The sequence below is a fragment of the Microcaecilia unicolor genome, chromosome 7 (genome assembly GCF_901765095.1).
Source record: "Microcaecilia unicolor chromosome 7, aMicUni1.1, whole genome shotgun sequence".
Lineage (NCBI taxonomy): Eukaryota > Metazoa > Chordata > Amphibia > Gymnophiona > Siphonopidae > Microcaecilia > Microcaecilia unicolor.
This window is the reverse complement of record NC_044037.1, coordinates 28,468,615-28,481,828: the sequence shown is the minus strand read 5'-3', so window position 1 is coordinate 28,481,828 and position 13,214 is coordinate 28,468,615. Positions and strand designations below refer to the sequence as shown.

The window sequence follows — 13,214 nt, the reverse complement described above, 5'->3', positions numbered from 1 at the left end:
GCAGAATTTCAAAGTGTAGCAACATTCCATGTAGAACCCCAAAGAGTAACAAGATTCTTTGGGGTGGAGGAGTGGCCTAGTGGTGCTGGTCTTGCAATCCAGAGGTGGCCAGTTCAAATCCCACTGCTGCTCATTGCGATCTTGGGCAAGTCACTTAACCCTCCATTGCCTCAGGTACAAATTTAGATTACGAGCCCTCCAAGAACAGAAAATACCTATTTTATCTGAATGTAACTTCCCTTGAGCTACTACTGAAAAAGGCAGCTAAATCCAAATCCCTTTCCTTTGCCAAGATGTATATCATAAGAGACTTAAAAGTTCTTCAGGACTGTCTGAACAGTGAACATGGGCTCCTGCAAGTTTACTGGCAGCCTACTGGGAATTACTGCCCAAATAAAACAGCCATTAGGTCAGTTTTGTGAGCTGAATTTTCCAATTAAAGGCCAGAGATGCATATGTCAATGTCTTTTTGATTTGATTAACTGAGGCTTGCTGTCAGTTGCGGAGATGTTGCAATGCATATGCACATCTACCAGCCAGGGATTGACAATGTTCTGACAACAGACTGTGGGGAGACTGACTTTATACTGAATACAAGGATGGTGTTTATGCAGAGATCCTGCAGTCAGAACATCACGTACCTTTATCTGCCACTCGATCACTGGAAAACCGGTAGCAAAAAAGCAATGCAGAAAACTCTGAAAAGACATCCGAGCTCTGCTGATAATGGTCCGAGAGAAAATGGTATTCTTTGCAGGCTGTGAAAACCTTTATTGGACCAACATAGACAGAGAGGCCTTTCAGACCACACAGTCTCATCTTCGGGCAATCAGGAACATTTGCTTTTGGTGGCAAGATGTAATTACATTCATGTTCTATGACCGAGGCATTCCAGCCCTTACTGGCCCACCTCCAGTTCATGGAACCCATTGGTGATGTCATTAAAGTCACTAGTCTTGTGATGCAGATGCCATGAAACAGTAAAAATGTTTCACAGCAGGTTATATAGGCTACTGAAATGAATATTCTGCAAAACATTCTGATCATCCTGTATCAAAAAAACCCAACTGTCAGCTGGTCTTGAGTTGAGGTATTTGCTGCTTTTGTCAAGAACCCTATTCAATGCAGAGCTACAACATCCCCACCACAACGTTTGCTATCTAATTTGAACTCACTGGGGGATTACCTAGAAGCCAACTTTTCAGAATGACTGGGGTTGCAAAACATATCACAAATTACTCCTCCTCGGACAAAGTGAAGGCAGGAGGAGGAGTGGCCTAGTGGTTAGGGTGGTGGACTTTGGTCCTGAGGAACTGAGTTCGATTCCCACTTCAGGCACAGGCAGCTCCTTGTGACTCTGGGCAAGTCACTTAACCCTCCATTGCCCCATGTAAGCCGCATTGAGCCTGCCATGAGTGGGAAAGCGCAGGGTACAAATGTAACAAAAATAAAATAGATACTATTGGAGATTCTACATGGAATGTTGCTACTATTGGAGATTCTATATGGAATGTTGCTACTACTGGAGATTCTACATGGAATGCTGCTACTATGGGAGATTCTACATGGAATGTTGCTATTCCACTAGCAACATTCCATGTAGAAGGCTGCGCAGGCATCAGAGCAGCCTGCGCAGGACGTCAGACTCACAGAAGCAGAAGCCTGCGCGGCCACATTGGTGATCTGCAAGGGCCGACTTCTACATGGAATGTTGCTAGTGGAATAGCAACATTCCATGTAGAATCTCAAATAATAGCAACAGTGGAGGAGTGGCCTAGTGGTTAGGGTGGTGGACTCTGGTCCTGGGGAACTGAGGAACTGAGTTCGATTCCCACTTCAGGCATAGGCATCTCCTTGTGACTCTGGGCAAGTCACTTAACCCTCCATTGCCCCATGTAAGCCGCATTGAGCCTGCCACGAGTGGGAAAGCGTGGGGTACAAATGTAACAAAAAAAAAATATTGGGGGTACTCAAGCTGTCACAGAACTGGCACCTATGTTATCGAGTCTGATGTTGTATACTTTGATTAGGTTACACTGTGAGTCTAGTAAAATGGCTCCTTTGTTTCACTGAAGTGTGGTAAATTACCACGCAACAACTGCAGAACATCTGTCTTAACTCTTGGGGGCGCTCTCAGCATCTGCCCATGAAGTTAACACAGAAAAAAAATATGCATTAACTGCTTGTTAAGGGCATGACAGATAACATGGATGTGTTTAAGGCCACCTACTGAGCTGGTGTTAAATGATCTGCATTATCTACAATTAACACAGAGTCATTTACAGTGTGTTAACTGCAAAGTGAAGTCCCTGCTCACTTCCTGTTTAATTGCACGCTATTTAAATGAATATAATTTAATATTTATATCCCACTCAATACCAATGAGGATCCATGTGAGTTACCAAATAGAAATGAAACAACTAAATAAAGCATCGCAATGTACAGTGTAAAAATTACAAAAAAAAAAAAAAAAAGTTATAAAACCATAATTAAAAACATTAATGTTGCCATTTACAGCAATTGAACAATGAAGGAAAAATATAAATCTAGTGTGTAAAAATAAAAAAAAAACAAATTAAAACATAATTTAAAAACATTAGTGTTACTCATTTACAATTCAAAAACAAAGCCACCCACCCTCAGAATTTAGCACTTGATGACCCAGGCAGGACCTTCATTCTGTCCCTGAGCTGAGGACATTCAAACACCTTAAATATACTAATAATGCATGAAAAACTGCCTTCCATTGAAGAACTAGGGGTTATATTAAAGCTCCTTGGAGGAGAAGGGATTTAGGAAACATCAAAAAGGTTTTTTTCTTTTTTAAATGGAAAGAGTGGTTGATGCTTTGAATGCCCTCTTGGAGTAGGTGATGGAGACAAAATTGGTACCAGAATTTACAAAATGACATAGGAAAGAATGAACCACTAGAAGGAAGAAGATGAAATGAATCACTGGGGTACCTTGCATGGAGTGGTGCTTCAGCTCAAAACTGTACTGAAATTACTCATTTGCATTTCCACGGTGGCATCAGAGCAGCCTGCACATCCTAAAGAGATGACTTGGGGTAATTTGCATCTAATGGCAGTTACAACGCTAAACAGAGGTTACAACCCTACACACCTTACCCATCGGACTAGATGGGTTACGGGGCTGGCCCAATACTCCTGATCGTCTTTGCCCTAGTGGTAGTACCACAAGACCACCAATAGAGGTCACTGGTGCCATTTGAAACCTGGGGCCAGCACAGGCAGGGGAAATTGGGGATCATTCGACACCCATTAGACATCAGGTAACTTTGAAGGTAGACCCAGGGTTGGTGGCTGCTGGTGAGGGAGGGTCTCAGGATACACAACGCAGCCCTTTTACGATGTGGCCTGGTTACTCACATGCAGCATTTATTCTGATAGAATGGGAGTCAGTAACCTGCAATATTGAGATACTGCAAGGTTGGTGACTCTAGTGTTAGGCGGGCTTTTATCACACCTTGATAACTTTTCCCCTAAACAACATCCTAGAATTTTTAGATTCCACAAGGGCAATTAAAAATCTCTCTACAGAGGTTGAAATATCTGGCCTATTCTTCCATCCCAGAAAACAACAAGGCAAACGATCTGCAAAATCCAACGTGGAAGACAAACAAGCAGATCAATACAGCATCCAAGACTTTGTTGAAGATACCGCATTTGTCTCATATACGGTATCTTCAATACAGTCTTTTTGGATGCTATATTGATCTATTCTTCCATCCTACTATCCACATATCTACAGATCCAGCCTGATTAAACTTCCACTTATTATCCACAATTCATTGAGGTATTGCATCAAGACATGTACTGAAGGATGAAATATTTGGATTTCCTGGGACAACACAATAAACATCATCTGCATACATGCAGGCTCTTATTCCATATTCTTGGACTAAAGCAACCGTTGGACTTCTAAATATGATGAATTAAAGGGCTCCTAATTCTGAGGAACCCCACGATTCAAGTCAAATATCTGTGACAAAGTACCATTAAAGTTTTGATTCCAAGTTAAGAGGCAGACTGTGTAGAACCCTACCTCAAACGCATGGTCAACCAGATCAAGCGCTGATAAAAGTCTGAGAGAGACCTACCTTACCGCCATCCAAAACTGGTAGAATATGACTAAGAAGAGATGCCAAGGTAGATTGAGTGGAGGAGTGGCCTAGTGGTTAGGGTGATGGACTTTGGACCTGGGGAACTGAGGAACTGAGTTGGATTCCCACTTCAGGCACTGGCAGCTCCTTGTGACTCTGGGCAAGTCACTTAACCCTCCATTGCCCCATGTAAGCTGCATTGAGCCTGCCATGAGTGAGAAAGCGCGGGGTACAAATGTAACAAAAATAAATAGATACTATTGGAGATTCTACATGGAATGTTGCTATTCCACTAGCAACATTCCATGTAGAAGGCTGCGCAGGCTTCTGTTTCTGTGAGTCTGACGTCCTGCACGTACGTGCAGGACGTCAGACTCACAGAAGCAGAAGCCTGTGCGGCCCACATTGGTGATCTGCAAGGGCCGACTTCTACATGGAATGTTGCTAGTGGAACAGCAACATTCCATGTAGAATCTCAAATAGTAGCAACAGTGGAGGAGTGGCCTAGTGGTTAGGGTGGTGGACTCTGGTCCTGAGGAACTGAGTTCGATTCCCACTTCAGGCACAGGCAGCTCCTTGTGACTCTGGGCAAGTCACTTAACCCTCCATTGCCCCATGTAAGCCGCATTGAGCAGGCCATGAGTGGGAAAGCACAGGGTACAAATGTAACAAAAATAAAATAGATACTATTGGAGATTCTACATGGAATGTTGCTACTCCACTAGCAACATTCCATGTAGAAGGCTGCGCAGGCTTCTGTTTCTGTGAATCTGACGTCCTGCACGTACGTGCAGGACGTCAGACTCGCAGAAGCCTGTGCGGCCCACATTGGTGATCTGCAAGGGCCGACTTCTACATGGAATGTTGCTAGTGGAATAGCAACATTCCATGTAGAATCTCAAATAGTAGCAACAGTGGAGGAGTGGCCTAGTGGTTAGGGTGGTGGACTCTGGTCCTGAGGAACTGAGTTCGATTCCCACTTCAGGCACAGGCAGCTCCTTGTGACTCTGGGCAAGTCACTTAACCCTCCCATTACCCCATGTAAGCCGCATTGAGCCTGCCATGAGTGGGAAAGTGCGGGGTACAAATGTAACAAAAAAAAAAATTCTGTACTGAAGCCCTGCCTACAACTGGATTGCTGAGGATGTAACAGATTGTTCTTTTCTAGAACCACAGGTAGAAAAAAAAAAGTTTTGTTTTTTTTATACAAACTTGGAAAGAAATGGTAAGTTTGAGATAGGTCGGTAATTATCAAGATCACAACACTCCCCTATGCTAATTTTGAATTAACAATAGTCCGCTTCATAAAGCTGGCACCATCTCCTGTAAAATTATTAACAACAGCTTTTCATCAAAGTGCAGCTGCTAAACCTAAAGCTGGACTTTTAATGAACTCTGGAAGAAAGTTATCAGCCAAGATGTTAACAGCTCACACTGCGTTCATATGTTTTCAATTTTAAATTTAATAGCAATTGTAAATATAGCCTAAATAGTAAACAGGTACAGAAGCACCATTTTCCTGTAAACAACCCATGTCAGAATCTCCTAAATCTTCTATGTTATACTAAAGAAAAGTGACTCCCCCCTTCAGTAGATACAAGAGGTAAAAGGGTAAAGGGTCATGGATTTGATATACAGCCTTTCTGTGGTACAACCAAAGCAGTTCACATTATATGCAGACACTTTCTCTGTCCCTAGTGAGCTCACAATCTAAGTTTTGTACGTGGGGCAATGGAGGGTTAAGTGACTTGCCCAGGGTCACCCCAGTTCACCAGGTTCTCAGCCCACTGTGCTTCAAAATCCTGAGTGGTGTAGAATGAGTAGAAGTGAATCGATTTTTCACTCTTTCAAAATGTACAAAGACCAGGGGACACTCAATGGAGTTACATGGAAATACTTCTAAGACAAATAGGAGGAAGCATTTTTTTCCACTCAACGAATAGTTAAGCTCTGGAACTCTTTGCCATAAGATGTAGTAACAGCAGTTAGTGTTATCTGGGTTTAAAAAAAAAAGTGTGGACAGGTTCCTGGAGGAAAAGTCCATAGTCTAATATTGAGACAGACATGGGGAAGTCACTGCTTGCTCTGGGATTTGTATCATGGAATATTGCCACGATTTGGGTTTCTACCAGGAACTTGTGACCTAGCTTGGACACTGTCGGAAACAGGATACTGGGCTAGATTGACCACTGGAAGTGTCAATATCTGTTTTCACTGTAACACATTCCTGAGCAACACAGCAAACAGGTTTTATTTAAGATTTGTACAACAAATATTTGCTCTCACAGTGCAAGTAATAAATATTTGTTTGTTTATTTATTGATTAATATATTTCAACATTTCACTACAAACTGTGAATATGCAATCGGCATTACAATCAGGAAATCCATAATAAAACAAGGAAAAAAAATCTTTAAGGCCTATTCGTCCACAATTTACGGAAAATTAGATTCCAAGGATTAAGAAACATTAATAACATAAAGTATTTAAGAAAATAGTTTAACGGTTGCTACCTCGGGTTACCGACCCTAGCCTACTAATTATGGAGGGCATACAACATTCATATCTACTCTAGCATCAAGAAATTCTTTTAACTGTTTTGGGTCTACAAACTGAAAATGTTTACCCTCAAGCAGTAAATTACATATGCAAGGAAATCGTAATACAAAATTTATTCCCAGTTCCAACGCTCTAGGATGCAGCTCCAAAAAAGCCCTGCGCCTAGTTTGTGTAGGCTTTGAGAGATCTGGAAAAATATGGACCTTTGAGCCCAAGAACAGATTTTCTAAATGTCTTAGAGAAAGTCTTAAAACAGCGTTGCGATCGGGCTCCAAGGCAAAAGTGACCAGCATAGTTGATTTGCATACACTGTCACTGGGAAAGTGCGGGCACCTTATGCATTACAAATTCTCTAATAATTCAAGGATTCTGTGCAATTTTATCAATTTTTGCTCTTTATTTCCTGTCACTATTTTTCTGGAATATTTCATATTTCAATTTATTTTTGGAATACTCAGCGTGTGGTCTCTCCAGAAGCTGACCGAACAGAGAGGGTAAACAGCATACATAGAAAGTATACAGACAAAAAAAGCAACACTGGGCCTTCAAAACTGAGACAACGGGAGTAATTTATTGATCAGTGACCCGACACGGGCCGTGTTTCGGCGTGAAACAACGCCTGCCTCAGGGGTCAGCGTTTAGATGTAAGTGGTTTATAATGTGTATCTGTGCAATGCCTCCAAAGATAGACGGGTAAGATCTTTAAAACCAAGCTCACCTGACACCTGTTTAAAAGGACAGCCACGACGTAGAGTGTGAAAACTCCTGTATTAACCTTGTCTTTTTGCAAAAGCAACACATATGTTTTAACCTTGTCTTTTTGAAAAAGTAAAACATATGTTTTGCTTTTGCAAAAAGACAAGGTTAATACAGGAGTTTTCACATTCTACATCATGGCTGTCCTTTTAAACAGGTGTCAGGTGAGCTTGGTTTTAAAGATCTTACCCGTCTATCTTTGGAGGCATTGCACAGATACACATTATAAACCACTTACATCTAAACGCTGACCCCTGAGGCAGGCGTTGTTTCACGCCGAAACACGGCCCGTGTTGGGTCACTGATCAATAAATTACTCCCGTTGTCTCAGTCTTGAAGGCCCAGTGTTGCTTTTTTTTGTCTGTATACTCTCCAGAAGCTGAAAATACAATTAAAGAAAGTGAAACCCCATGCTGTAAGGGGCAATTCTAGACCTAAAACAAATGAACGTCATAGAAATTCTGTAAGAAATTGATGCGAGGCAACTCACAGTTCTAGGAACAAGTTCTGCGAGGGCATCCGTCTATGAAATGTTATAAATAAACTTGAAATGCACTGGATTTCTTAACTAGTTAAGGATTACAGCTTCAAATGTGTGCTGCATCTGATACTTTAGAAAACAGCCTCCAACTTTAGGAGCTGTGTTGGCAAAGACAGATGTACAGCACAGCAATGCAGAGCACAAACTAAGTAAATCATTCTGCAGCTGACGCATTCTAACCTTTTTGCTACAATATCAGATATAGCTGAATTATGAAATGGAAACCTCTGCTCTTACAAGTACAGGGGGTCCTGGTCACTTACCATCTTTAACTCTAGAGCAGGGGTTCTGAACCGGGTCCTTTGGACATACCTAGCCAGTCCGGTTTCCAGGATATCCAGGATGAAAATGCATAACATATATATATTTGCATTCAATGAATGCAGTACATGCAGATCTCTCTCGCGTATATTCATTGCGGATATCCTGAAAACCTGACTGGCTAGACGTGTTCCGAGGAATGAGTTGAGAACTAGCCTTGTCTACAGACTCAGGCAGCCAAAGAGAACACCTGTAAATGGCATTTTGAGCTTTGTCCCCCTTGAGGGAGCCTTAAATCATAGGCAGTCACCCAACGGCCATGTTCTACCTGCCAATTCACAACATAAAACCACTTGTTTCCAGGAAGCATTCAGGTACAGCAAAGTGTCCCAAGGCAGCTTATGTGGTGACTGGGAATTATGATTTTGTAAAAGCACAACAGACACAGGTGATCATTTATAAGCTTAGCCCACACGCAGCAATCCCCAACAAGCATCTTAACCATTATACACAAAGTACACATCTCAGAATCTAATCCCTTACAAATCTACAGCCCTTCGTGTCTCTCAATCAAATACTTTAATTGTCCCCCCTCCTTCCATCATATCTGCTACGATTTTGCTAGAACAAAACAATTTCAGCGTAATTGGACAATCCCTATGGAATACCCTTCCATTACATCTTCGTCTGGAACAACCTCATACAAAATTTAAATCTGGACTAAAGGCATTTCTATTCGGAGATGCCGTCCCCGACTGATTTTTTTTCTGAAAGAAGAATCTGGGAGGAGACCCTGGATGTGCCACTTGGGTTGTCTGCTCTACACTACTCCTAACTTTTCTTCCTATCCTGTTCTGCTTATTTCCATCTTCTCTCACTCCTTACTACGATCATTTTTATATTTCCTCTAAATTCTAACCCTTCTTTTTATTACAAATTGTATACCACCCAGGAAGTACTTCTCATGGGTGGTACATGAAATATTAATAAAATTTGAAACTTGAACTCCTCACCTTAATGCAGTCTTATTCATGCACGTGCACTCTGCTCATCCCATCAGAACCTCCCAATCCACTCCTTCTATTCCATCTCAGTTCTTGTTCACCTAACCCTCTACCCCCATAGTCTTTCTGCAATACCTTGAATCTCTTGGCATCAGCCTCTACTCAATTCTATGTTCCTCTACCCAACTCCGATACCCAGGTCTGCCTGCATACCTGCTGCTCCTCCGAAGTCCACATTGATGACATCCCCAGTCCCTCTTCTGAATCCAAGAACACAAATGACCATCTGTAGGAAATGCCAGTTCCACTCTCCCCAACCCCCGTAAAACACAATCAATTAACCAAGGGAAACAATAGCAGTTCAACCAATCCCGGACATTTTGCAGCTCTGATTTGTCTTATCTAGTCAGCTTGCTCCTTTTATTTTGGGTCTTCCCTGTGTTTCTACTTTATTCCTTCTCTTTTCAAACCCTTGACTTTTTCTTTTCTTCTAACAGCTGCAGCATCTCTGTTTTCCTCCATCTGTCAGATCTGTTTGTACATCTTTCCTCTCCATCTTCCTTCCTTCTCTTCCACCTTCCTTTCTTCCCCTTGGTGCTCTCATTCCAGTGTGTCCCTTCACCTCCCTGCCTCCTGCCCAGCCTGGTCTTCTCTGCTTTTCCCCAACCAATCTCACCCTCTATTTTCTCTCATCCCTCCCCTATCACTAGTCTGTGATTCTGCAGCCTCCCTCCTCCCTCTTTACCTGCTTTCTCCCATTCACTTGAGATAGCTGCCTGAGCAGGGGTAGAGAGGCTGCGGGTGGTGATACATGGGGATGGGGGGGGGGGGGTAGGGGAGGGAGAGAGAGAGAGCTCCCGAGGACAAAAGGAGGAGAGAGGGGGGGGGGGGGAGGAGAGAGGGGGGGGGGGAGGTGAGGGCGCAGTAAGCAGCCAGTCCCCGCCAGACAGCTACTGCTCCGTTCCCTCTCCTGTTATGTTGCCAAGGACTTATTCCTCACCAGCTCTCTTAAAAAAATAAGCTTCAAGGCAACAACAAATTGAAAGTAAATAAACTAAGTATAGATATTACAGAAGTGCACTGGAGCAGCACAGCTCGTTTCAGTTCCTCTGAAATACCATGCTGTCCCAACATAATAAATTATTACACTATCCCAATAAATTATTATCAAGGAACAATATAACACCATCTCAGAATAACAAAATATTTTCCAGAAATAATGTTACACTGTCCCAGAATATAGCAATATTGTCCCAAATGTCACACTGTCCTAGCATAATGTAATGTAACTGTACCTCAGAACAATAACACTATCCTGGAATAATGAAATACTGTCCCAAAATAATGGAGTTCTAGTTTGGGATGATGCTACTTAATAATGTCCCAGAATAATACGACACAATTCCGAAATAATGAAATATTATGTTGGAATAATATATAACTGTACCCCGGAATAAGGAAATCTAATTGCTGAATAATGTAATAAATGTTTTTTCGGATTAAATTAATACCCCCCCCCCCCCCCCCCCAGAATAATATAATCTTGTCCCCAAATAACGAAACACTATGTTGTCTGGGTTGTTTATTGAGCAGCAGCTGCTACTGCAAGCAAACACACATTGGTGGAGGGGACGGTCCCCGGGGATCTGCTCGTCCTGCCCGGGATTAAACCGAGGGAAAGCTCGGACCGACCGGGGCTACTACTCACCCGTGGAGTCCGCCGGCACCGTCAGCCTGCACGCGTGCTGCTGCTGAGTCAGACGCCGATGCATGCTTAGACCCGGGAAGCCTCCGCTTCGGAACTAAAGAGCAGCCCGGGAGCCCCTGGCCGGCCGAGTGTCCGGGGGAAGCAGCGCCTCCGCTCGCCGCCGCATCCTCCCGACCCCCCGCCGCAGCCGCCACCGCGCGCAGAACATTAAAACAACAACATTAGCCCGCTGCTCGGAGAGGCAGCGGTGCGCATGCGCGGGCCGTCGTTGACGTGACTGAGTGACGGCCGCGGGGAAGGCAGGATCGCTGGTGCGGTCTGGCATGGTGGAATGGACTCTGGCTGCAGGACGAGCAGATCCCCGGGGACTGTCTCCTGGGCTTAGATTGAGGGGGGGGGACACGAAATGCGGCTATTTAACCCAAGAAAACAGGAGTCGAAATGCACCTGTCTGTCTGCAGACTTGCCGAGTCTCTCGCACCCCCTGCTGTCTTCTTGAAATAAACATTGAATATCACGAAAACAGCTTTAAAAAAACAATTATTGTAGCTGCTAGAAAAAGCAGTTAGAAACTCCTTTAACCCAAGGAGGTTGAAGAAAACAAGAGTCGAAATGCACCTGTCTGCAGACTTGTCAAGTCTCCCGCACCCCCTGCTGTCTTCTTGAAATCAAAATTGAATATTTTATTTATTGCATTTGTATCCCACATTAGCCCACCATATCACGAAAACAGCTTTAAAAAACAATTATTGTAGCTGCTAGAAAAAGCAGAAACTCGGTGGGGGGGGAGTCTTTTACTATGACTTAGCTCGAGCTAAGCTTTAGTGAAAGATCCCCTCTGTATTTTGTGCTCATGATTTTTCTACACTTGGCCAAATTTCAGTGAGGGTATCCTATTTCCTGAGGGGTTCATCTTGACTGTTGTTTGTAAGCTGCCTTGGCAAGCCTGGTGTTATAAAGATGATAGAATATATTGAAATTAAATGGAAGTAAAATTAAACTCTCCTGTCATTGGGGCACATGGAATCACACCTTCATCTGTTTTGTAGAAATTTACCTTTTAGATACACGAATGGATTATTCTGTTTTGAACATGTTTCAGGAGCAAGTGGTTTTTAAGTCAAAATACAAATAAATATTTTCTTTCATGCAGATCTCTTTTGTTTAAACATAACTAAATGGGCTATAAGCCCCTAATGCAGTCCATTGGTTTTGTTCTATTTTGTTCTTGTGATGACTTATACGGTGCCAAAACTGAAAACTCTTTATCTTTATGTGGTCAATAATTAAAGGAGCTCATTGTGAACACTACCCACCCTACTACTACTACTACTTAACATGTCTAAAGCGCTACTAGGGTTACGCAGCGCTGTACAGTTTAACAAAGAAGGACAGTCCCTGCTCAAAGGAGCTTACAATCTAAAGGACAAAATGTGCAGTCAATCAAATTGGGGCAGTCTAGATTTCCCGAATAGAGGTATAATGGTTAGGTGCCCTAAAAGGTTGTTTTATGGCTGTACCTGAAGAATTGTGATATTGAATAAATAAGTGTATGTTTGTGTCTCTAGTCATGCATCCAAAGTTTATATAATCCAGTGAATTATTTAACTTTATTAGTGGAATATAACCACAGAGGTATGGTATGGTCACATTTTCAATATAGCAATACTAGGGCCCAGCTAAAGGACAGCTTTTTTTGACTTAGTCATCACTGGACTGAACTTGCTTTCCTTGTGCCATCACTATCCAGCTGGATAGGCAGTGTCTTAAAAGGTGGAGGATAAAGGAATTTTTTAAAACATTTATATCATACATTATCCCAAGCAAAAACAGGTTCAATGTGGCTTATGTTTGAAAATACAGTGAGACAGAATAATAGAATTCAGTTATATCATGGGAGCAAATAGATGGATATGTCTGAAATATTTAACAAAGTTGAGATTAGCATATATATCCAACTGGGCATTTAAAAGTCTGTCCTTTAATGATGCTGCATGTTCAGAAATCATAGCCATAAGTATAGACAGTTATTCAAATATTATTACATACATACACCAGAACAGGCATCCATACCCACATTGTAAAAGTAAATAACAACTTCTACAGAGTACATCCAAAACTTAATTTTTAGCAGGACCCAAAGCAGTGCAAAACAAGTAAAGTCAGAAACAACACAGTTTATACCTAATTGTTTTTACCACCCTTAGGATTCAACTTTGGGTTTAAAAACAATACTGTACTATGTGCATGTAAGGTCTGGAT

At 42.3% G+C, this 13,214-nt stretch overlaps 1 protein-coding gene across 2 annotated transcripts in view; it reads right to left on the bottom strand.

The window, feature by feature from the left end:
* Positions 1–11,210, bottom strand: part of TMEM255A (transmembrane protein 255A) — an 81,779-nt gene extending 70,569 nt beyond the window's left edge. The window contains exon 1 of one of the 2 annotated variants that reach the window (XM_030209356.1): positions 10,953–11,210. In XM_030209356.1, the coding sequence (XP_030065216.1) occupies positions 10,953–11,016 (64 nt within the window). In that variant the 5' untranslated portion in view covers positions 11,017–11,210. Of the gene's footprint in view, positions 1–9,457; positions 9,826–10,952 lie in introns of those variants that run through there. The other variant, XM_030209354.1, reaches the window with a different exon arrangement.
* Positions 11,211–13,214: the final 2,004 nt, after the last annotated feature.